Source organism: Pagrus pagrus (genome assembly GCF_965226575.1).
Source record: "Pagrus pagrus genome assembly, chromosome: 18".
Classification (NCBI taxonomy): Eukaryota; Metazoa; Chordata; class Actinopteri; order Spariformes; family Sparidae; genus Pagrus; species Pagrus pagrus.
In genome coordinates, this window is record NC_140202.1 from 19,932,629 (window position 1) to 19,959,444 (window position 26,816).

A 26,816-nucleotide genomic window follows, 5' to 3' on the forward strand; every position below is an offset into this window, starting at 1 on the left:
AAATCACAATTCCTACTGAAGTGGGGACACCTATCAATAAAAAAAATCAATACTGTCACATTAAAAGACGCCACCTGGAAGTTTTATTTATAAAATCAGATGAGGCGATTCAGATGGAGTCCTCAGTACTGTAGGCTTATACACACCAGACCACGTGTTCGCCCAGTCAAAGTATTTTAATTTTAAAGTCTCGCCATCTTAAACAATTGCATTGTGGACATTTTTCATTCACAGCACATTCCAAGCGAGAGCTAGAACAACAGCAGCATAGTCAGGAGGAAACGAAAAAGTAGAGCAGGACAGCTTAGTGTTGTTGTATCATGTTAACAACGACACGAGAGGTGTAGCTATAAAATGAATGTGAAAAGTACGAGAGAGCGGCTAAAGAGAACAGATCGGGGGATTGTGAGGTCAGTTTTTCCTCCTGTACATTACACTGACCTTTCAACTGTCAACTGGTGTGTTTACACGCACCTAAAGAGTAAGGTTGTTTCGAAACCAGTATCAGAAAACGCCTCCAATACGACCTAAAATGCTTGACCCTAAACATGCCGTGGTGAAACTGAAATGTGTCTGGGTGGAAACTAGCTCCACACCTCCACTTAGTAATTTGCAGTCTCCAACCTCAAGCAGAGATTACTCTGTTGACATCACAAGGGACATTTTCCCAGAAACAACAAAGCTTCCTCCAGAGAAACAAGTGTTTTCACAGGCTCACCAGCTCTTTGAAATGACATGTGTAAACTGATTTATAAAAAAAAATAAAAAAATCACTGGGATTTCTCTAGAGCTGCTCCCTAAAAGCTGATGATTTAAGTCATCAGTCAAATAGACCACAAGTCTACTTACAGTCAACTCTCTGCACTTCAGGTTTTTTCAGCATGGCAGGTTGTAAACTTTAAAAAGCGAGTCCCAAACTGAACACAAACCGCAAAACTAACTATGATTGATACTGAGAAGTGCGATGAAAACGCCTCCTACGCTCTCCGCTCAGGTGATGATGACTGTCAGTGAAGTCAGAGAAACCACTTTTGAACCAGACAGCGGTGTAACCTCCTCTATGGCCGTCCGCCTTGATTGACTCTTCAGCTGACAGCACTGTCAGCAGCCCGGCAGGAGAGACGCTCCATGGGGCACCGGGATTTCATAACTGAACCGCGAGCAGGATGCACACTTTTTCTGGCTCTGACTGTGTGGAAAGCTGATGTTTTCATTTCAAAGATGTCAGAGAAAGGCGTTAAAATGCCTTACGGGTATAAGACTCATGTAGGCTGATATGGGAGTTTAGTGTTGTGCTAAACTGAAAGACAACAGACAAATATGATTAGCCACCAACTGTATTTAAATAGGAAGTAATTTAAGTAGAAAAGTAATTTCTCTAAAATTTAATAGAAAGTAGAAAGTAATGTGCTCTCCTGGCTAATTTCTCTCTGCAACCTGCTTACTGGAGTAAATTTAAACCTCCTCAAAAGCATGTGCGAGCTGGCAAGTCATTAAAAGTTTAGTTTAGCAGCGAGGTCAACACGTCCCCAAAACTAGAGTTTTGCACATCATGCAAACATTCTGCACAGAGGGGTATTTTTAGCTTAATTTTACTTTGTTTTCAAACAACAAAGCAGCAAAAAAAAAGGTATTTTTTAGCATAACTGCCCCTATTCTTCCCTTACAAACAGTACAAGTAATTACATTTTTACAGAATTAAAACAAGTACGATTAACAAGCTGCTCACTGTTTGCCAACGACAAAGTGAAATCTCTGTTTGCTCCACAAAAGAGAACAACAACTGTGTCGACACACGACTTTGTAATCATTACTGCTGATAAGGCAGCAGGTCATAAAGCTCCACAGGAGAGGATGCAAATGAGAAATTCATCCCGTTGCTGAAGTGCCGAGTCGCGCTATAACATATCATCACTCTGGCCAAATAAAGAGCGGTTGTGAGGCTCAAGTAGAAAAACATGGCTTTACTGCTGGCACTGGTGACAGACTGTCCTGCAAATACATTTTATTTTTACTTTGAACCCCATTGAGGCTTTCAAATTAAGTTTTGAATGTTTGTCTGTTACATGTCATCGGCCAAACAAAATAAAAATAAATAACCTTAGAACAAAATCCTCAATAAGAATAAAGTGATTCATCGGATTAAATGGAGCACAGAGTAACAAGCAAATGCTACTACATAATATGATCTTTTGGTATTTTAAGGCAATTTACAATAATCTTGTCAGAGCCGTAATGGATTTTTTGTTATTATGGTTATAGAATAAATGTAATTTATGGTGCGGTGAGATTGCTGCTAGACCGCCCCTTTAATACAGGAGTGTGGCTCCCTTTGTGTGCGGGAAGCGGGGGAGCAAACTGTTGATTCCAGAGAAAATGCCAGAAAAAATAAGGATTGAAGCAGAAGTATTTTGTTAGATAAAAACATGCTGTGATTTTGGAAATGAGTACATCTGTATTTTAACTGACAGGATGGCTTGAAAAGGTGGGTGTTGGTCCACTTCCAAGCGGCCTGTGGTGCGGTCCATTTGTGGCGAGAGCGCAGGCGGGCCGAACGTGAAAATTTCCCATAGGAAATACGTGATTTTAGTGCAACTGCTGTGGAGTTTCGTTTTACCACATGGGTCATTATGATGCAGGATGATAATCACCAAAACTGTCCAATCACTGAGTTAACTGCCAGTCTGTAGGACTTCATGTTTACTTCTCTTGGTTCCGTATGAACAGGATTCGGACCAGAACCAAAATGCAACAATGTATACATTTTTTCCCTGGGTGCGGACCAAATGAACCAAACAACAGGTGTGAAAGCACAATTAGTGTGGCTTAATATTTATCTGCAACTGTGCAGAAAGACTAGGTTCAAACACAATGACGAGACATGCAAAAAAGGAAAAAAGCTGCAAGGCATTCAAATATTGATTTATAATTGTGACGTCAACGTCAATGAAAGCTTTAAACGATTTGGTACAGCCAAACATCTCAAACAAAGTGATGCGATACGTTTATGACCCACTTATGAGCCCAAGTAAAAAAAAGAAATCTCCACTATATTAAAATATATTGTACTCAGCTCCAGGCCAGCCTGACCTCATTTGCACTAGTTCCAATTTTGTGCATCAGTTCACTGGAAACATTGTTGTCTTATTTATGGGAGCTCGGAGCCACATCTCAAAAATGGCAAAAGGTTTGATTCATAGCAAATTCAAACGTCTGTAGGGAGGGGCCCAGGGAGGGAAAATGCCAAGTCCGCCACAGACGGTGACCACTCAGGAGGCTGCTTCGCTCACAGGGGAGGGGCCAACGACGGAGCTGGAGGCCCCTTTGAGGGAGTGCTCGGGATCTCTGCAAGCAAAATATTTGATCAATGACTCACAGCAGACACACATTAAGACACACACACACTCAACTGCCATTCTCCACTGGTCCATAACGAAACTGAATTAAAGTGACGGGGCCCAGAGCTAAGAACTCGAGTCCATCATGCATATAAGAACACACACACATCGAGAGAGAGGCACACGAAGTCAGGCTGCAGCTACAGAAACACTGACAGGATACAGCCCACACCCATGCGGTGCGCAGCCATTCCCGCCATGCATTTTTAACATATTGCAAATGTCTGGAAACCCCTTACCCAAACTGCAGCTGCCAAAGCACAGCCGAAAACCAAGAGGCCTGTATAGGAACAGCCTATGTAAACATTACTCCACTCAAACGTCACCATACGATGCTGCTGGGTATGCTTTATCTGCTTGTGTTTGACCAAAAGAGCAACAAAGCATGATTATAAGTTAAATATTCATGTTTGCTTAATGCTCAGCAGGCAAAAAGAAAACAAATATCCACCCAAACAATGAAAAAACAAAACAACACTGGTTTTCTTTTTGTGTTTTTGTTGAGAATCCATTAGCAGACGTACACGAGGTGTACACCGCCGGCAGAACAATCAAAAATCCTGCAAAAGAGGCAGCTCAAAAAAATAATCACAGACTTTCTTAAAAAAAGGGACACACACTGACAAACTGATGCTGTGTGGTCCAACAGAACAAACAATCACCTCCTGCCACGGATACACCCCCAGGCCCCACACACACAATAACACAGTCTCACACGTGTGCACTCATTCAAACAGAACACTTAGCAGTTCTGTGTGTGTGTGTGTGTGTGTGTGTGTGTGTGTGTGTGTGTGTGTGTGTGTGTCTCTCTCTCTCTCTCTCTCTCTCTCCCTCTCTCACACACACGCACGCACATATACACTTCAACAACCCAAGAGCCAAGATTAAGCCTGCCACACCCAGTCAAAGTCTAGTGGTTGGTTTTTCTAACATGAAGGTTGGCAGTGTTTCTGCCGTCAGTATGAATGGAGGAGTGAGTTAAGTCAAACTGTGCTGCAATGAACCAACTCTTTAACACTGATTTGATAATCCTGATCTGCAAGTGTGTCCACAGTGGTCCAGAGAGCAACCCACAGCAAAAAGGTTGTACATGCTCTGAATACAACCTGTCATCTCAGTCCAGATGTGCAGTGGATGCAGTCTAATCAGCTGCTTCACTGCAATTTACACCTGTGGGCTTAAAACCCACCATGTGACACAGCAGAAAACACATCTGCAATCCCCTACCCCCACATCTTCATCAACATCAAAGTTGAGGGGGCGGCATTCGACAAAATTTGCAGTTTTCCGAAACAGACAGTTCAACAAGTGCACCAAAATCATAGCTACTGGCCTGGTGTGTAATAAGAAGGTAAGGTATGGTTTAAACTTCTCTTTGTTTTGTAACTTTCTACACAGCTATCCTGTCCCTTCATGTGTATACAACTGAGTGCACAATAAAGATTGTCACAAAGTGAGAAGTGTTATCTAGATTTGTATAAGTGCCAAGGCGAGGAAAAAGAAAAAGAGCGACTGTGACGTCAGGAGTGTTCGGAAAAAAAGGCGCTGAGCACTGAGCCTTATCTCTAGGCGGCTGCCTGCTGCTGCAGACGCCCGCTCGCCACGTGGACACGGGCCATTACACTATCCCATCTGGATTTGTCAACATCATCATCATTGGTTTGATGCCCTGTCATTTACATTTTCCAAATTCTTCTTAAAAAAACGGTATTTTACAACAGCTTGACTTAATCCTGGTAGCTTTTTGCAGGTAAGAGTTATCTAAGTTCAAATAATTTTAAAAAATAAAAGACAGAGTCCAAAGTTCGGTTTCTCAAATCTGTCTCGAGTAAGCCCTCTTCCCAAACAAATCAATAAATTATCTCTGAAATAGAAAAGTGGTGGTGGTAAGCTAGCTGTCTCGTCTTTGACATGAAAGCGAGGGTGTAAAAAATAAATACTGGGAGAATTGCCAATCCCGCTTTTGATTATGATCACATTATGATTTCATTTCGACTAATTTTTCGATTTAGAATCAAAATCGGGGAATCCCTAATGATTTCCATCTCGCCCTTCTCCCCTTCTCAAGCCCTGAAAACACTTCGATGTCCACACATCAGAAGAAGTCAAATTTTATGGTCCTTTATGTGCTCACATGAGGCTGCTGTAAAAAAAATTTTTTTTTTAAAATCATGGTGCATCACAAAAGACTCACTCATGAAGTGTTATCCTGCAAAAAGGAAGAGGAGAGAAAAGATAATTAAAAAAAAATAATTAAAGTGTGACTGGTGAGGATGACTAACAACTACAGACTAATTCTGCCAGCATGTGCGTGGTGGGTGGTGGTAATTTCCCACTAAGATAATACTGAAGATGGGATGCTGCCCACAGTCAGGTAGTCTTTCCGTGGACATTTGTAGTTTTTATCAATTCAATTCATCAATTTCAAAACGCATATCCTCCCCGAGGCAACATTTTCTTGCAGACAGGGTTTACAATCCAGCAGCCACCTGACAGATCACCCATGACCCTAACAAATATCAGATCATAGGATTAGGTAAGAAGTCAGAGGCTCCATACAGTGTCAAAACAGATACTTGTTACACTGTCAAACGAGGTGATATCGTGTTATGTTGAAGAAAAAAAAGGAAAGATCCTGAAATGGGAATAAATCCTGCATCCCTCCCTGCTTCTTTACTCTTTGAGTAGTGCCCTGAAGGCATCATTTCCAACTGACCGCTGGGGAGGTGACCCGGACATTCAAGAATGGCTCTGGCCTTTAAGTGACATACTTTTGTTACCTGCATCTTCTCCCTCTCTCTCTCTCTCAAAAACACTCAAACAAGTTAAAGTGAAATATCACAAAGTGCTGTCCCATTCTAGTTCATAACCATTTCTGCTCTTTGCAGCCTCTCTCACTCAAACACTTGCAGGTGACTTAAATTAAATCCATGAGGGGTTCAGGGCTTTAGGCTTTAGGGGGACTCTTGGATTAGACCGGAGTCTCTTAAGTCCTGTGTTCTTCCTTGGAGCCAGAAGAAGCCTGTCCGCGGGCGCGTTTCACTGCAACGCTGTGTTGAATTTCATGGATATCAGGAGTGGTCAGAGAATTGGTGAAAACATGCATGAAAAGGCACTTTTAATGATTCATTTTCTCTGTGCTCATTATGCGGGTAATTGAAGAACTTGTAACGACAAGGACGACAGGATTGTTTGCAACTGCAATGGGATCAAGGAGTACTAACCATAACACAACTGCACTGAACAGTAGAATGACACCCAGTAGAGTGGACACCGCATAAAATATATTTAAATCTGCCAGATCCAGGTTTTTAAATTTGGATCCACGTCAAATTATAAATCACTCACAGATACCGGCCACATAGATATGTCAGATTTATTACAACGAGATCAATGAATTATTCCCAGGAAATGAGTGTAAATGTTGAAAAAACATCCTCTCACGCAATGTTTAAGAAAATGAATAAAATAATTCCTTGAGCCGTCCCTGCATCCAGATCCACACCAAAGGTTGGTGGGGTCTATTCTGGGCCGAGACCGATCCTCTATCCATGTTTCGTGGAAATCTATTGAACAGTTTTTGTGTAATCCTGCTGACAAAACCGCCACATGTGAATACATTACCTCCTTGCCGGAGGTTACAAATGTAATGTGATTACTTTGTGACATATTATTCCTCAAAGCCTGGTGTACACAGAACATTGAAGGCCACACAATCCTGCTTTAAGTAGACTCCATTCAAAGTCTGCCAGCTGTTGCAGATACTGCAGTATATGCTTCAAGCTGAGAAGAACGGCAGTATGTTCAAGTACACACCACACACCCACGCTTAAACTGGAAAGGCACACATGCACAGACACACACACACACACGCACACACACACACACACACACACAAGCACACACACACACACACACAGGTGTCGTCATATTGATACACACAACAGATCGAATGCTGACTGCAATCAGGCCTATCAGAGGAGGGGCTGCAGTCTGGACCGTTTCTCTCAGCTCGGCAACAGTCAGTGCACAAACTCAATTTTCTATTGTCCCCTGATAAAAATCTGTTGTGCAAACAAACCTTACAATCAAACCAAATGACAAATGGAGGAGTATTTTCCAGTTCAGGGTAATCTAGTTTGATTGGATGTGAAGGCACAAAAACTTTGCAGTGGGAAAGGACTGCAGAGAGGTTGCCAAAAAGAGCCGTTCTAAACCCCGGTCGCCGTGCTTTTTTGATGCCTGGTGTTACGGTCGGTCACTCACTTGCATGTTTGTCTGCCAGGGCGATGAGTGTGCTGGAGATGTCCCTGCGCCGGTAAAAACACACCACTTTGGCCTCCACGTTCCCATTGGCTGTCTGCAAACCAGAGACAATCGGCGTTACCACGGCAACAAGTGGTGCCGCACACAGAGCACCCACACACACACATGCACGCGCACGCACGCACACACAGATGAAAGAACCATAGATGGGGCTAGTTCTTAATGATGGCTGAAAACACGGCGTGAGACTAAAGCGATTCTCCAAAAAATCACAATAAGTGTTGCAGTTATCAGGACACTGTGGTGTGAAGTCCATTTCTTTCTAGTAATACTACACTGGTATGTTGGTACGAGGTAGTTTTTAAATCAGCAGCTGCATGTTTTATCGAATGCTACCTGGAAAAAGAAAACTAAAGGGAGCTCTCCCTACTGGAGGTCTAAAAAGCAATGAAGCTCATTTAGTCATCGATTAGTTGCTTTTACTTCAGTTTTTACTCCCTACACATAAGAGAAAATGGAATAATGGAGTTTAAACTGCCATATTGATAAACTGGGATGCTTTAAAGTGTTACTTATAATTGACAATCACATTGTGTCTTATTAGAGGCTGAGCATATTGGATTAGGAACTCTCTCATGAGTGATGTGAGGGGAAGTCGGATGGAGAGATGGAGTGAAAATGAAACCCAGCGAACTTATTTCTTCACATGCTGCAGACACTTCTTCACTTTTCCAATCACGAAGTAATTAGAATCCACCTTCCCACATTTTCATGTTTGACAAATGCTGCAGTAAAAACCCAATTTCCTCACGTATGATTGTTTTTGATGGCAAATTAAAACCTCTTTTTTTGCTCCTAATAAAGGAAGTTTTTAATGAAATGCTGAGGACTGTGTTCACATTTTTGTTCAGGTTGGGTTTTTTTGTGGCATAGCACAGATGCAACCGCAGTTAAAATGGAGAGAATTAAGTAATATTCTCTTTAACATTTCCTTGTGCATGCTAGTTAAAACTGTAAACCTAACTTGGTCTACAACAAGCAAATTAATATGCCAGGGTTAACATAATGAGTACAGGTGCAAGAAAAACACAGAAAAGAAATAACTGTGATTGTAAAGATGCAATTTAAACATGCACTACTGAGGCTGATTTGATTATATTTCTAATTAGTTAATGTGGTGCCTTTTTGGTGACATTTCAGTTACAAATTCATAAATATTTATGTGTTAAAACTTTAAATTAAACTTGGTCTGTAGCCCAATTAAAGCACAACATAACAAAAGACAACAAGAAACAGAGACAGGCAGGAAGATGACCTCAGCATGCATGTTAACGCAAGTACTGAAAGAGTAGCGGTTTAGCTTTTGTATATAAAGCAGGAAAGTTGATAATAATAAGTTAATGTCACACTTTCGGCATGATTCTTTTGGAGCTGATATAAATACTTAAATTATATTTCTGTCTACTGACAAATCATTTTATCAAGGTCAGTTTTTCAAGCAAAAAGGCTGAAAATGTACTGGTTCCACCTCCAGCACTGTAATGATATTCTGCTTCTCTTTCACTTATACAATAGAAAAGTTTTTGTATTTAGTCTTAAATTCATAGTCGGCCATAACAGGCGATCTCATACCATCATATTGCGCTTTTTTATTATGATGTGCATTTTTCACTATTTTCTTCTGCACCAAAAGAGCATGAGTAATATTACCTGGAAACCTTCATTAATTTTTTTATAATTGCAGCGGATGTCTGTGATCTTAATCCCATGCTTATCTGCCATGTACAGACTTTGTAAAGTAGATATTCCACCACATATTACCCGCCGTATTTGGCCAAACACAGAGGTCACGTGATACTATTTGTCCAATGTGAATCAACACGTTGGTGATTAAGGGTTGTATTTGTTTTCAAAACAGGTCAGAAACTTAAGATTAATAGCAAGTAAAGGCTCAAATACTCAAGTTCAGCCACAAAGCATCTTTTTTATTGAAAGTGAGCAAAACAACTGCTGAATGAAAAAGGTATTGACTTGTACACTTTAGACTACAAGTATTTGCTGCAAAAAGCTTTCAGGTCAGTTAGTGCAAAATCTTTGTTTTCTGTGTTTTTCAATACTTTTGAGCAGCTGGTTGTGAATACTCTCCCCTACACTGTTCTGTACTTTCTCGATGTGTATCTTCAACCTTCTGGAGGAGAAACCCAGAGATCCCAGAGGAGCAGAGCGACTGACAGTGACAGGCAGTATAGAAGGCTCACTCTGAGCTCTGTGTCAATCACATTAAACACCCTCCATATTATCCAGCACAGGCCTGGGACAGGGGACAGACAGCAGGCACCTGTAACTGTTCTACAGAGACGGGCCTCCACTCTGATTCTTTTAATGAACAATGTATGAGATGGCAGGCTGGGATTTAACACATCATCCGCAGCAACATCATCATTACACGTAGGACAATGCTGTTTATTGCTTTCAGTGCAATAAAAGATTCATAACTGAATCACACATTTCCTGTTTTTAAAATGCAATATTGCAAATTTGATTTCGACAATATTATGGTTATTATTGGCATATCAACAATTATCAAAGCTGGTCATCAAAGATCATTCATATAATAGACTTTTTTTTATTCTACCACGAGTTAAAAATGTATGAAGCTAAAAAAAAAAAATGTTTTCATTAATATTTCATCTGCAGATTATTTGATCATTACTTGATTAATCATTTGACCTATAAAATGTCAAAAGTTGTGGAAAAATATGTGGGTTTTGTTTTTACAATTTCATAAAGACCAAGCTGGCATCTTCAAATTGTTTGTTTCACCCGACAGCAGTCTTAAACCCAGTGATATGCCGATTACAATAATAATAATAATACGACAAAGAAATTCTCCAAATCCTCACACTTCAGAAGCTGAAACATGGTGATTGTTTGGTACTTTCGCTTGAAAAATTTCCTGAAGGATTCATTGCTTTTCATCATCATTGCCGTTTGTTTTTTGTTGATTAAAAGATTAATTAAATCGACTAATTATTTCAGGTCTACAGCAGACAAATGTGGAATCTTTTGAAAATTCACAAAACAGGATTTTCATTTCTTTTTAACCACATACAACATTCAATTCTTCATCTGAGAATGTCTTTTACACTTAAATGGCATTCTAAAGAAATTATCATTTTTGTTTCACGCTATAAGTCAAATAAAATATTTTTATGCTTTAGGGGTGCAGTGAAGAAAACACAAGGCAGTTCAAATTTATGGTAAATAATAGGTTTGAACAATTAATCAGAATATGATCGAAGTGCAATATCAACATTGCAGAGGCTGCATTTTTTGATAAAAGGTCAAATGTGTGACAAAACAGCATTATAATGACGTGCTGTAGTGCTGCAGAGAGGCCCTGGACTACACATCATGTTCGTCAGATGTAAGAAAAGAGGTTTGTTTGGTACAGACTTCAACAAAAGACACATAATCATGAGTCGAATAGTTTTGTTTTTAAGTGAAAATGAAAGTTCTGATGCAAAAATCATCATTCCCACTAGTTGTGTATCATATCGCAATCTCAATATCTGTTAAAATAATTGCAAAATGATTTCTTTTTACCAGATTGTGCAGCCCTGGTCACTAGTAGACCTGTTTTCTGTTCTTTGAGGAATCAGATTCGTCATATAATTATATATAAGGAGTGGGTTTTGTGGTTTTGTAAGGTTTCCTATTGAGGCATAAAAATCTGATGTACAGCCGTCAGATCTGTGACACAAACTCACCTTGTTCAACTCCTCTATCCTCCTGATCAGCAGTGGGTTACTGGACGAGTTCTCAAAATAAACATAATCTGCAGGAGAACATAGACAAGGAGGAAGGGAAAGAGAAAGAGCAGAATGGAAAGAGAAAGAGAAAGAGAAAAAGAGCAAAGAGAAATGTCAGTCAGCATTTCAGGGTCATCCAAATGTTCAGGGTGATTTCTAGTTGGACCACGCTATGACAGCATGATTAGTCAACAGGAAAAGTGCAACACAGACATCCACCAAATGTTGGTTCAACTCTGTTAGATTAATTTCATACAGAGGAGATCCAGCTGTAGTTGGGAGGTCTGACTGAATGAGACATCCACACACACACATGCACACACAAACAACAAATCTGGCCTTCCAAACCTTCCATTCAGACTGCAGCCTTGTATTTCCTCATGCTTTCCTTTGTCTTATTGCTCCGTTCAACCCCCCACCACCACCACCCCCGTGTGTGTTGTTGTTGTTGTTTGCATGCACGGTGCGTCTGCATTTGTGTGGGTGTGTGTGTGTGTGAGAGACCGCAAAAGCTCCACCGCGCATGTGTGACTTTACTATGCATTCAAGTGTGCGTGTGTGTATCTGTGCGTGCGTGCGTGCGTGTGTGTGGTTCCTGGCATGGCTCCAGGCCCATTGGAGGCTTAGCTCTCACCAGGATGTCCCCACAGGCCCCAGTCTTGGTAGGGTGCCTGGTCTTAGCCCTGCATGTGTCTTGGCTGAGTGCTGTCAGATTATACCCCACAATTGGAAGCTTGCCTGGAGGTGGAGCTATCCTCCCTTCACCCTGAACCTCCCCCTCTCCCCTCCCCCCATGCTCCCAGAGGCCCCCCGTCTTCTTGACCGACGAGGCCAGAGATCGGCCGAACTTCCAGCGGCGTACCCGCGATACGCACTGACTCACGCTTTTATCTCCTGCACCTCCTGTGTCCAACGTTAACTGGTTTAGACATGCACACTCAGGATCTGCACCGACATCCAAATCTATCTTACATTAGTATTACTGCCAGAGTTAAAGGAAAGATCCACCTACAAATGCTGGTACAACAACTATCTGTAATGTCATCTTGTATTTTGGAACACCTTGCCGTTTGTTCTGCATAGAAAGCTTCAGAAAATAGAAAAAAAATCCTATTCAAATCTATCTTCATTTGAATGATCTCATAGTGATTCATACAATTCTGAGATTGAACTTTTAGTATGGGCTATGCCTTTTCCTATAGATGCGTTTCAAAGGGTCTCAAATTAACCACGCCAAGCATCAAATGCAGGTCGTTTTTTCTGTTTAGCAACAAATCTTTTAAGATCAACGATTACAATACAGAAATTGTAACATGAATAAGAATATAGTGCTAAAACAATCAGTAACTGACAGGAAACGAATCGACACCTATACTTAGCTTCTCACAATGTATACGTTTACAGATTGTTTTATATCATCATAATTTGAGTCTGGACATAGCTGCAGCACTAAAGTGCGGGATCAACCTTGAATAAAGCTACAGCTAATGATTTTCTCATTATCAGATCATCTGCAGGTCTTTTTCTTGGTTAACTGACTAAATGTTCGACTGTTAAATGTCAAAAGATATTTGATTTGTTATGATATAAAACAGAGAAAAACAACAAATCCTCACATCAGATGAGCTCAACTGGCCCCAGAGAATAGTTGTAAGCTAGCTGAAATAGAGAACGAGGTTCATTTTCTTGTTTTGCCGTCCTGTCTACGAGGATGTACTATTTAGTAAAAAGTCTAATATGTTTAAACTTGTTTGTGTTGGGCTAGACGATTATGAAAACCTTGAGTTGTGCTTCAGGAAGGGAACCTTTGTTTGCAGCAGATTTTATTTGGCAAGCTCGGGAGGGAAGGAAGAATATCTAGACCGAGCTGCAAAATAACTTGCAATTCTGTAACAAAATAAAATGTTTAACAACTTCAGCTCCACTTTTTGTGTCATGAGAGTTGACATTTTAGGTGCAAAATATGAAAACAAACAAAAACAAAGATGTCAGTATCATCCTTTTGGTAGACTTGATTAATTTGATTAACATGATTCAGCTGTAGTGTCACGATGTTTTTAAATTACCTCCAACTTCTCTCGTTTCCCAGTTGGACTTATTCTCTGTTTGGTATGCACACAGGTATTGAAAGATATACTTTCGGCTTACAACATTTTGCAAAAGTGTTTATGTTTAAGTAGCTAAAAGGTGAGAGTAGGTGGGTTAAATAATTCCTAATATTTTGGATGCACTGTACACCACTGAATGAAAAGTTGTATAAAGATGTGAGAATTTCACACTTCCTCTTGTGGGTTAACCAAAGCAGCAGCAGTACTTCAGAAAGCGTGTAGAGTGTCATTCCTGTAACAGCTTCTTCTGGCAACCACAGGCACATATTCACTCCTCGACATCGCTTTGCGACGGGGAGACATCGTCACATCGTGTCTGTCTGCTCTTCACCCTGTAACAGCTTGTTACTAGACTCCACTGCCACTGTGACATCTCCGTCCTGTTGCTGAATATCAAATAGTCCGACTTGAAATTGAGCGGCACTGGGACAGAAGTTGAAGATATCAGACTAGCTCATTTTCTCAAGCAGCAGGCTGGAGGTCAGAGGTCAGAAAAACTGGTTTCTGACTAGTTCTGATCACCGGACCGGGCTGAGAAACGGTGGATTGGGAAAGTGAGTGAGATTTTGTCGTCAGTGAAGAACAGCAGCTAAGATGCCCTTGAGCAACAAACTTGATTAGAGCTAAAACAGTTTGTTGATTAATTGATTAGTCTATCGTAAGAAACTTCTTTGTTCCTATGTTATGTACTATCAAATCATTCGCTTTCAAGATGCTTTCAGCTTCACAAAAGTGAGAATTGTCTGCTTTTTCTCAACCTGATTTCTAGTAAACTGAGTATCTTTGGGTTTTTGACTTTTGGCCTTGCAAAAATTAGCAATTTGTAGACGTCACCTTGGCCTTAAATACATCTACTTGGAAGATTCCAAGGAAAATCTGAATTATTGAATTTTTATAACTAAAAAATGTAATCATATAATTGAGAAGAGACTTGATAGATAAAAACCAATAAGCCCTGAATTTAATTCCCACTGGCCAGCAGTGAAAGATCCTGCACTGCTGACCAATATGTCAATTAGGGATGCAGCTAACTGGGGTTGGACTGATAAACGATGCCATCGCCCATCGCCGATGGCGTGACAATCATCAACTTCCATCACCAGATGCCACAGAAAAGTAGTGTGTCCCCTCAGAGTTGCCATAAGGCAAGAGTTGTCGGCATTTGTTACATGTGGGAGAGAAAAAAAGTTTGTTGCTGCTCAATGTGCTAACGTTACATCTCCATGTCTTGTTTATTATTTTCTTAATAAACCAGCTCAGTTAGGTGAACTCAAGACAGCTAATTAATGGCAATGGTGTGTCTCTTCTGTGGGTTGCTGTTAGTGTGTCTCTTTCAATAATGCGGTTGCAGCAACTCATTACATATGAAAAGCTGTAACCAGAGCATTTGCTTGGTAAATTACTTAAACGATCGATCAAATCATCAAAATGGTTGATGATTAATTCTCAGTCAATCAACAAATTGATTGATCGACTAATGGCCTAATTCTTTTCAACATGAATATGAATGTGCATACTGTTAAAAATTCAAATATGTCTGCTAAGAAGAGACAACACTCCCTGGACACATAAAGGTAAATAAAACTGTCAATGTTCAAAAGCGCCCTCATCAAAAGCTCGTGTGATGCTTTCAAACCGCCGAGAGAAATGTTGACGTTTAAATGCGGCCTTCAATGCTCACCAGCTCTAAGGGACTCATTAATCCAGAGCCAAAATGCGTCATGACCATTTCAAACTGAAGCAGAGCCACATGTCCCCATTCAGTTCTGGTGTGGGGTTGGGTGTGAATCGCTGTCACACAGTAAGACACTTTTTTTTTTTCCCTTTCTGGTCAGTGACGGCACATTTCTCCCAGTACATTTAGAGTCAGTGTGAAGGTGGGATATTGGGCACAGTCTCCCTTTTTCCTGGCTCGGGATCATAAGCTACCAAGAACGGAATCACTTCAAGTGTCCCGTCCTGCTGCCTCCAGAAAGAACGAGTGAATACGGGAAGAAAATGGTTAAGAGACAGTCCAGAGTGGGTTCTTTGAGTGTTGGAGTTTCCACCATGTGAGGAGCTGAAGCCTGGTGGAGAGCGAACTCAAAATGAGAGCAACAGAGAGAAAGAGAGAGGGCCTGTAGGCACTGAGCAGCGTCACTCAGTCTCTCCGTTTCCCATCAGCCCTCCCGCCGCCTCAATCCGCGTCTAAACCCCCCTCCTCCTCTCTCCCACTCTCCAGCCTGTGCTCCCGGTGTCAGCCAATCGACGGGCTCCGGCGCCGGTGATGTCACGGTGCAGTCGGATTTTGTGTGAGCCAATCAAGGCATGTTACTGAGCCCCAAAAGAGAGATGTCTGCTGGGCTGATTCAAACCAGGCCAAAGAGAGACGGAGGGACAGACAGATGATGGGAGAGGTAAAACATGAGATAACTGATGGAGAGAGATGCATGGACAGAAAGAGAGACTGGAGACTGGCAGACAGTCTAGCAGACATATTAAGCGGGAAACGAATTCGTAAGAGTTCAAATGGGAGCAAAAATAAAGAGAATTATTAACGGTTTAGAGGTTGTTTTCTTAATTAAAGTATGCCGCCACCTGTTCCTACTTGAAAAAGTGAAAAGAATGCATCACAGGCAGCGGTAAAAACAAGTCTTTGTATGGTTTGGCCTCTGAGTGGAAGAAGTCTTCAGCTGTCTATGCCAAAACTTACAAGTTGCCTGAAGATGAATTTGAAGTTGAAAAGTCTGAATCATTGTAATGAGATGGATGTTTCATAAGTTAAGGGCTAGTCCACACATACACGCGTTCAAAAACAATCTCCGTCCACTTGAGTGTTTCGGCACGTTTTAGAAATAATAGCCACACTAACATACCTGAAAATGCATATCACCTGGCCATTCATGCACACTAGGCGTGCGCATGCTGGTGTAAACATGAAGCAGATACGCTCTGTGGTTAGTTGCTTAGTTACAGAAAATAATATGAATGAGGCAGGAAAAGCTCTTTCCTGATAATGGTCTCCCATCCATCAATGAAAAACTCAAATACTCTAATATCATAACACATACTCCGAGTTCAATTTTGCCAATGATGCTACACTGATAAGGCCAAATCAGGAAGCGCCACCCCAGAGGGAGTTTTCCAAAAGGTCTATTTTCAGTTATCTAAAATTTGTGTGTGCGCCAAGGGCCAAAAAGCATGGAAAAAGTTAAGTTTCAAGGAACTAACATGTATGTGTGGACAGGGCCCAAGAGGGTTGTCATAACTGAAATTTTCATTCTTAATCCTTCACCTTAGTGCAATGGTGACGAGCCCTCTGAGGGTCAAAAGATGATTGAATTTCTTATTATTATTTCTCCTACATGTCGCGTCTTTTCTATCATTTTTAAAATCTTTGCTTTGTTGAGAAAAAAAAAAAAAAAAGGCGTTTTAAAAAGAATCTCTCCTGCCTTCCTGTTCGTACTTTCTGATATTGGCTTTATTTTAGTGTGTCAAGTTAAGTTGCTGCTGGTAAAAAACCAAACATTTCCTGGTTCTGCTGCTTTATAATTAAAGCTTTTATACAACTAAATAACAGGAGACCTCTATTGTAAAGGATTCTTATTTTTCCACTACTCAAGACATGCACACCATCAGCTAAAGACACACCTTCAAGCAGATAGCCCTCTTGTAGTGGGAATGCAAACCCCTGCCACGGTGGGCTGACATGCTGACTCAAACCAAGCCGAGCCGAGCCAGCATGTGTATGGAAAAGCCCCATTAGACATTTGCAATCTGTAATGGCCGTTTGTTACTAGGCATTGTTGGCTATAAAGGGTTACAAGGCAAAAATTTACTTTAGTGCATCATGTGTCTCATATCGCCTACAGAAGCAGCTGTTCTACTGCCACACTGTACTCCAAAATTTGGTGATCACCAGATAACATAATCAAGACGGTTCCTGTCCTGGTGCTCCTTGAATGCAGCATTTCCTGCCCTTGCTGCCACGCGATATACAGCATACCAGCGCTAAAGCCTTACGGGAGTGGACCCAGTTCGAGCAGCACAGACGCTAGCCGAGTCGGAGCAACTCACAAAGTGGTAAGAATGTGTGTCTCAAGTTTGTCCATGTCAATATATTAGTAACAATAATATCACAGTGATGATGAAAGGGGCTGGGCTGAAGCTGAGAAAGGAGATGGAGAAGCTGTAAACAGAGAACGTGAAACATCCGCCCACGCTTGTCCATGCACACATGCACACAGGCCCCCGCCACACCCCACACCCCCTATCCGATGCTTACTCACACACTCACACTGAGAGGTGTGTCTGTTGTCGTGAGCAGCAACCATGGAAGAGATTACGGCTGTGACTGTTATAGTATGGACGGAGGTTTCTATGGTAATGGTAGGGATTTTAATCTTCTGGATCAATCTCGCACCTCGTTTTCACAGTCTGATATCACTCACTTTCACTCTAACTGGCATTATCAAGTGAGACGCTGCTGCACACATCTGTTTAGGGTGAGGCCAAAGCAACCATCTATAAATCCATCCATCTATCTATCAAAACAACTGGTTCCTTTTGTCATTTCTGGCGGAAGAAGGTGAAAATCCACTTTAAGACAATAGATAAACATCTTTTATGTAATGTTTTGCAACCCTCTTATGACCCTGAGGACAATCTAGATTGAAAACCAGAATGTGAAACATAAATGTCGGAGTTAATCTGTTTAAGCAGAGAGGTATTTTGATCACATAAACAGTGGCAGCAACTAAACTACCACAATACATCTGTCTTGCACTTGTGTCGCAGCCACCATGGCAGCTTGTTCTGATTCAAATGTGATTCATCAGCAAACGTGTGGAGATTTTCCACAAAACTTCTCTCTCAAACAACGATTTAGGGGCAGTTTGTACGACCAGATCTTAAATTCCAAATAGCTGAGGTGGCGTGAAGACGCCACGAGGCCGATAGCTCGCAGCAAATGCCGTTTATTGTGACGGATGTGTGTGCAGTTTGGCCTCTAAAGAAATGTGATGATGGGGACACTCTGTTGACTGAATCTAATAGCTGTCATGCATCTTTCTAACTGACCGCCCTGAACTGGGCAGGATGGCAGCAAGTTTTACTTTGCAAGTACACCCACCAGACCTGTTATAGAGGCAACTGCCAGCGTGGGAAATTAACACCAGCCACCAGCCAAACACAGTGTGGGCTCCGTCAAACTTAGTCGGTTTGTAAATTAGTAAACACTGCAGCACCTTTAAGCAGGTTCTGAATCATAACTGGCAGCGAGAAGAAAATCATCACCAGCCAAAAGAAATGTGAGCAAGTTTGTCACTTTTTAAGTTAGTAAACACTACAACACTTTTAGCACACTCTGTACAAGGGTTGTCACACTCCGACAGCATCGGTGCAAGTAATTATTAAAAGGAAAGCTTTGCAAGTTTAAAGTTGTAAAAACAAGAGTCAGGTGCCCATATTAAGACAGGTTTTACTTGCTGTAATCATTCCTTCCTCATGTGCTCCTCCACTGTGCAGAGATACTGGAGCCTGGCATATTTTTTGCAGCGTTCCCTCAAATGTGGTTAAACTCTTGAGGCAGTTTGACAATAATCTTTATTGTCTAAAATGACATCAGTGTACTGAAATGATAATCTTCACCAGAAATGTAATAATTATAAATTACTCATTTTTTTCTGCCATATTATCTCTCTAAAAGGAAAAATAAGTTTCATATCGGCACATATCAGATTCCATATAGGCTGATACCGAATCAAATCGACAAATCAAGTACGTATTTTCCAAAGTTAGTCATTTTAGTACAAACTTCCTTCTTTGTGTTACCTTTCTTCCACTGCAAATAAAAAGTAACAGATGCACTAGAAAGGTCTGGTAACTTTGGAAGATACCCACTTGATTAGTTTAAGACTGCGTCACCCTTCTTTTGAGCGGGAGCAGTTGGGCGGTGCAGAGGAGGTGCCAATGCAAAGGGCTCCGGCAATAAAAAAAACAAGTTTTGCTGTCACGCAACAAGGCATCATCCTGCAAGGTGCTGCACTGGTCAACAAAATAACACACATGCACACATTCCTGGTGGATTACTATAAGACATGAAAGCCTTATTTCTCCTGTTTACCTCACAACCGTCATGGTGAAAGATGAAACAACTGCCGCCGTGATAACTTACCGGTTGTTCAATCCTACTATGAACTTCTGTGCAGTGTTTTGTGTTCTGAAAAGCCTTAAAATTCATAGACATGTTACTAAAACTACATTTCCTCGATTGTATTTCATGTCTCAAAATCCTTTTAACAACACACCACCACCAACACAGTTTCCTGGTTTTGGTCTGAATAACCACCAAGACTTCTAAAGCCTGATATTAGCTTCAAATAAATTGAAGAATAGATTTTTGTTCAGAAAGAGGACTGTAGCTTGCCAATCACTTATATTGGAAGTGCGTTAGGAAAAGATATTTTGATTGCCAGTAAGAACAGACTTGAGAAACTGTGAACCTATCCTTTAAAGCATACAAATCAGGACCTCAACCAAACTACTTCTTTGTTCATAGTCTTAAGAGTGATTTTTGTCCGAGCAACAAGTCTGCAGCAAGTCCTGGTGATTCTTGTTTGGAGTTTCAGACCTTTTAACTTCTGTGGCCTTTGCACAAAAAACTCTGGTCCAGCCTCTCATCCCATCCCACCATTAAGATGATAAGACTTATGATATAGCCTATACTTAGCTACCAACACTTTCCGGTGTATGGGGAGGAAGCACTAGGAAGAAGCACTGCAGGCACAGGAAGAGTGGCGTGTGGCCTGCATGACAAAAACAAAGACATCGAGCCTCTGGAACCAGCCTTTGTCTGTGGTTCATTTAGAAGGGAAGTCTTTGCTTTTCCAAGACGATGATGCATTGTCTTGCAAAGTGGCGGCCATCTTTCCAATGCTTTGTTCTGATGTTGGGTTGAATTGGTCTTAGGAGAAGCTTCAGTCAATTATGAGGCTTATTTTTGGCCTAAATTGTGCTTGTTTTTTGGTCTAAATTATTATTGTGACTGTGGAAAAACAATTTAATGGTATGTTTATTCCGTAATTTGATTTTTATGCTTTGTGGTTTCAGATTAGTTTAGGTCATTACTGTGTTTACATTTTGTCCTACCAAGGACGAAAAATAACTTTATCCTGCAAGTTTCTTATGCCTTATTTAGTCAGGAAGTCTCATTGAGATCAAGATCTTTTTTGCAATAGAGACCTCTAAGCAAACTAGATATACACAAAGTCACAACAGGAAAATGAACTGACTCAAAACAACCATAACACCCACACAAAGAGCCACATTAATTAAAACCGTAAGAAATATTCTTAGAAATTCAAGCAAGGGAAACTTTAAAGTCTCTCAGAGGAATGAGTGTCTCCAACTACATGATGTGTCACAGCTTATTCCAGCAGTACAGTCCCCATTAAAATGGGTATTACAGTATTCAATTGCAAAATTATTATTATCTATGGCCAGAGTAAATAGCAGTGGGCCTATTATTCATCCTTGAGGGACACCTTTATCGAACATTTGGGGATTTGATATAAAAGAAACTGCAACAACAGTTTCAACTCTATCAGAGGGTTGTGATTACAACCAGGGTTAGACTGATTATCAAGGCCGATATTCAGCATTGTTCCAATCATCGCTCTGTGCTTTTTGTGTCCAATTGCCAGTAAAATAAATTAATTTAAAAATGCAAAACTTTGGCTCTGATGTGTCATTCTTTCTCTGCGCCCACACACACACACACATCACAAGTAAACACTGAAAAAGTATCTAGTAAAGTTATCATAAATGTAGAGGAGTGGAAGTATAAAGTATGCACATGAATACTGGTGCCAAATATCGTTCAACGGTCTCCTTGTGTACTTCGGTATCAGCCCTGAAAAAAAACACAAGGGTCGATCCCTAATCAAAACCCACAAAAGGGAGTCTAGGTAACAAAACGTTGTGATCAACAGTATTAAAAGCCTTGGACAGATCTACAAAGAGTGCTGCATAGTGTTGTTTTTTGTCAAGGGACTTAAAAGTGTCATCCACAGCCACAGCTGCAGCAGTTATTGTTATTAAGTCCAGGACCAGTTGTGACTTAACTAGCGAGTCTAGGATTTGGGACAGGCAAGAAAGCTTGGACATGCTGTAGGTCGAGGGTTATGTAGGGGTTTATGTGTATAATTACATTTGTATGGATTAATTTAAAGCAACATAACAAAACCTCCTGGTCTCATCCTGAGGTCGTCAAATACTGACGTCAGACTGAAGCATCAGTATTTGATAATTTTGGGGATGAGACAACCTTTCACCAGGTATTTACATTTTGTTGCTTTAATTGCAGTTCAATGTGCAAAGTGTTGGGGTATGGGGGCCAAAACACACCATGTAAAAGCTACAAGGTAGACAGAGAGGCAGGGAAACAGTCATTTTTACTTTCTGCAGGCAATTTAGTTTCCTGCAGACGAGACACTGAACTGGTTAGCATCTCCGTTGGACAGATTGAATAGGCGAAGTCAATCCAACATTTGGCTGATGAAGTGTTAACTTTCTGCCCTCCTCTGGACATAATCCTGCTCTCACTCGGGTAGGCCTATTTTCATTTGACTAAATAAGAGGGCTATGACGTTCTCTACCGTGCTATTTTTGATGCAGGTACCAATGCCAAGGAGAGCCACAGCGTTCCTGTTTCACAAGACCAATTGTCAGCGATGCTGTGCAAATATGACTTGAGAATTTAATCAGTCACTCGCACTTTTCCCCTCCATCTACCGTTGACATGTCCAATACCCAACCACAACAGGGAGAACACTGGACTCCGATCAGAAACATGAATGAAAACAACCGCCTGATGGAAACATGAGCGAGCTATGCGCTTCGTCGCACACCTTCATGTGGTAGTTATTACACTTTATGAGCCAGAAACAGAATAAAATGTTGTGTTGAGTCAAATATTCTGCAACGCTGATTATTATTTTGTTAGTAAAGCATTTGATATTGTCCTATCCTGTCCTTTCTTTTGTACTATTCAATCCTTTCTCACATCCAGTGATCCAGGGAAGCCCCCCCTCCACAAAAAAAAAAAAACAACAACAAAAAACAAACCCCTGCCTTGTTGAAACTATAATCTAGCTGCAGTGCCTATTTTTACACAGCACTTACAGGACACGAATCAGAGCAACATAAGCAGAAAATGAGTGGGAGGGGGAAAACAGGAATCTTAATTAGGTATCAACTGGAATTGCCTGTACAAATTAAAGACAAATTAATCACGCTTAAAGATGGGAGGCATGCAAAGACATCCTTTTTATCCCAATTTTCTCCCATCTCAGCTCTTGCAGTTAAGAGGTAGCCATTAACTTTTTTTTTTTTTTTTTTTTTTTTTTTCTTTCCCCATCCCAGTTCCTTTCTCTGCACTTTTTCCCAGTCAAAAGCATCTTCTCGCCACTTCCCAGCAAGTCTTAATGGGTTTCCGTCGGCCAGTGAATAACTAATAACGTTGGTTATCATTGTGAAAGAGCAGCCGGGCAAGTAGTTGAATGGCACGCAAAAACTTTTACACCGTTGTTCAGCCATGTTACCTTAAAATACACAGAAAACACAATGCGAGGGGGGCTTATTGAAGTAGTTTGCTCGGGATCACCCCGTTAAGTTACAACAAACACAAAAGAAGCGAGGGAATCCGGCAGCGGTTTCAGTAAGCGAACCCGCTACTCTTCATCACCATCCTCCTCTTCACACAGTCACCATCATCATCATCTGTGAAGCACAAGGGCTCTTTAGCTTTAGGGAAATAATAGAAGGGAAAGGAAAGACGGACCACGCTCTTGTAAATACGTGAAAAAACAAGGACCCGCGGCGAATCGTGGCGAGTCCGGCCGTTAAGACGTTTACGGGGGGAAGGTTGTACAACGTTGCGCCCGCCACCTTACCTCCAACCCGGTACATGTTCGCTGCCATGGCTGCCCCCGGTCCCTGGCTTCCTCTCCAGGTAGAGGGGTGGCTCTCTTCTCTCTCGCAGTGCCGGAGCTGTGTTAGCACTGCCGCCGCTGTGTGTTGGAAAATGGTGGATTGATCAATACGAAACAGACTAGCAGAGGGACCTTAAAGAGACAGTACACTTTATCGCCACGGCTTGAAGTTTTCGGGGCTGGACGGGATGTAACAAATCCGGGGTAACGTAGCGAAACACCGACGTTTTGTTCCCATGTAAACACAACTTTTGTTACCGCGCGCCTGGCAGGAATTAGCTTTTGCTAGCAGCCCCGCGTGTGACGTCACTGGCGCGTCCCAAAAAAAAAAAAAAACACCAATTAATGTAGTTACTCCGAGTCTCGTACCCCCGCGTGGCTGATTAGTTTACTTGTCGTGCAGTTTAAGTAAACACGCGAGAAAAAACAGCGCACAAACAGGTGGATACAAGTGTCATCAAGTCATGTTAGTGCCTGGTTTCGGACGTTGAAACTATCGCGATACTTTAAGGTGAGACCCCAAGGTAAAGAGTTTGTTATTGCAATATCTTTTGTAGCCTACCAGAAACTCAAGCATCCATGTCCCATCCCTTAAACCAGCGCTGTGATCCCAAATCCCTCAGCTCAGTGGTGTCAAGTGAGGTCCATGAACCACCAGGGGAGGGCCCCATGGGGTTACTAAAAATAGGCTTAGTTACATTTAATGAGTTGATAGAATGGTTTCTAAACCCATAGGTTTATCCCCAACTACGCTCTATACATGATACAGATTGAGTTACAGATATAGATCTATAGAGATTAAGATCTCTTTTTCCAAGTGAGACCCAGCCAAGAAAGGGTCAAAATAGCAGTGACGGGAACAAATCAAGTCATAATAGCAGAAATAAGCAGTGCAAATGATATTTAGGCATGCGTGACCACTTTTATTTTTCTGCGTTTAAATTCATTAAAAGATACAAGGGCCTCATGTTAAAGCTTGGCCTGCAGATCATTCCAGGATCAAGGAGAACAGGCTGGATTTTGCCAGAAGAGACTGTAAACTGAAGCCACTTGTGCGACCTGAGATTAGGACTGTTTTGCAAAAAGGAAAACGTCTGTTTTTATCAAATCCCTGAGATAATCCTATGGATTAAGATGCACCAGTATTGGTGAGGGGTGACCATCCCACCTTGGTGTATAAGGTGCAGTGATGGGTCCTCAAGCTAGAATCAGTCACATACCTTCGGGCTGACTGAGACACCGGGTCGAGGTTGGATAAGATGGATGGTAAGCAAACCTGTAAATAGTATCACCAAAATCGATTTGAGTCAGAAAGAGGCCAGCAAAATGTAGGGTTCCTGGCCTTATTGTTAGGGTGGCACTTCAGTGGACATTTTGCATTTTATAGTATTTGCTTTCAGGCTATCTAGATAAAACTCAGTGTTGGATACTCTTTGTCCAACAATTGCAGCATGATGCAATGGTAAGATTGCTCTTAAAGGGGCACTATGTAGTTTTCGAGAAGAAATTCAAACTCAGAACTTTAATACTTACAATGTAAATGAGGAAATAATACAAACTTACAAATATTTTTTTTTTCTGGTACTGAAGAACACTCTGTTCTCAGAAGAAAAACGTCGCCCGAACACTGAAGCAATAAAGGTGGCAGGGTCCGCAAAATACAAACAAAGCAAAAGAGTATGAAATTGTGTTGTCCTTCAAGGTCAGTTTGTTGATTCAGTCATGAAAATGAAAAGAGGTTGTTTATTTAGTTTGTTAGGGCATAAAAACACCAGTCAGTTAAGATCTTTCGCTTCTGATTGAAATTGCCTCCCCAAAACTACATAGTGCACCTCAAAATGTAGTATTTTTTTCCCCATGAGAGTCCTGAAATTTGCTCAGTGACAAGGTCAAATCCAATTCTGTTCTTAACTTTCGGTTTTAAATAATTTATTTTTGTCCACATGCAATTTTGCGGTAGCTGTTGAAGTTTCCCAGCAGATTATTAATTATTGAATCAAGCTGGCGAATGATTTGCATACTGCAATGCAGGTTTATTCACTATTAGTTTTTATATATAGTTCATATTAACACATTTTGTAACTGTAAAGCAAATAGTTGAACAGCATTATGTCCACAGTGTGCAATGAGGGCAGCATAGTGACTAATGGTATGATATTATGGGATGCACAGGACCACTGGGATTAAGCTTATTACAACTGTTAAATATATAGACCAAGAACTAGAAGGAGGGCAGGATTTTGTAGTTTGGCATGTAGAAAATGGGTTCTTTTCTATTGCAACAAAGAGGAGCAGCAGTTTTCCTGTTTAACATCTACTATTTTAAGACTGGGTAAAGCAAAAGAGAGAATATTTGTTATAGTATTTCGTAGTTTGATTGGCTCAGTATTCATTGTGGATACAAGCGTGGAGCCTCTGTGCTGGAGGAATGCTGTGGTGAAGGCTACATCTGATCTATACCATATGGAAGCCTCAATTACTGCTTTCTAAACCAGGGGACTGAAGCCTGCAGTCACATGACCGCCATAAGCCAATCGCGTGTACTCACAGTACGCACTCCTGCTCAGTGTTGGATCTGTGCTGCACTGGAGGGATCCTGTATTGTGTCCCAGGGCTCCTCTATGAAAAAGAATAAGAGACAGATCGTGTGTGTGTGTTTCTGGGTGTGTTCGGCACATTAAAATATAGTCAACTTGAAAACGTTTTTCAATAAAAAATGTGCATAGTGGGAACAAAACTAAAAAGTGTTTCGACGTTGTGTAAAAGAAATGAAAGCGCATTATTACCGATTGGATATTGTCGCATATTATGTATTTAGTATTCAGTGCTATGTGTAACATTTCTGCATAAAACACAGCTATTATATCTGAATATGGCTGCATTTTTCTTTGGAACATTAGTCACAGTATTGTTCTTTATTTCATCATATTTTCTTTGCTTCCCTTGCTAAGTGACTTCCCTTTTAAGTAGTAAAAATGTACATTAATGCAGCAAATCCCCGCACAATGTGTGTAACGTCACGCAGCAACTGACACTAGTGATCTGTCTTTTCAGCTCTTGTAATGTTCCCCAATAAACTGGGAAGAAAACCGTGCCAATACTTAACATGGTCCTAATTAAAGGAAAATAGGTGCAGTACCAACAATGTAGCCTTGTGTTTGGGAATTGTGACTACTTTCATTAGGACTGCGCGCTTGCTTGGCTGCTTGCTGCTGTGCAGATGTTCATTTTGAAGCCACTTGCTCCTCTGCCAGATGTTGC

The 26,816-nt window shown here is 41.1% G+C and overlaps 1 protein-coding gene across 1 annotated transcript in view; it reads right to left on the reverse strand.

Annotated features, from left to right (window-relative positions):
• Positions 1–24,007, reverse strand: part of mta1 (metastasis associated 1) — a 45,609-nt gene extending 21,602 nt beyond the window's left edge. The window contains exons 1-3 of the mRNA XM_084381753.1: positions 23,517–24,007; positions 11,435–11,502; positions 7,665–7,758 (exon numbers count right to left, since the gene is read on the reverse strand). Coding sequence (XP_084237879.1) covers positions 7,665–7,758; positions 11,435–11,502; positions 23,517–23,544 — 190 coding nt within the window. The 5' untranslated portion in view covers positions 23,545–24,007. The remainder of the gene's footprint in view (positions 1–7,664; positions 7,759–11,434; positions 11,503–23,516) is intronic.
• Positions 24,008–26,816: the final 2,809 nt, after the last annotated feature.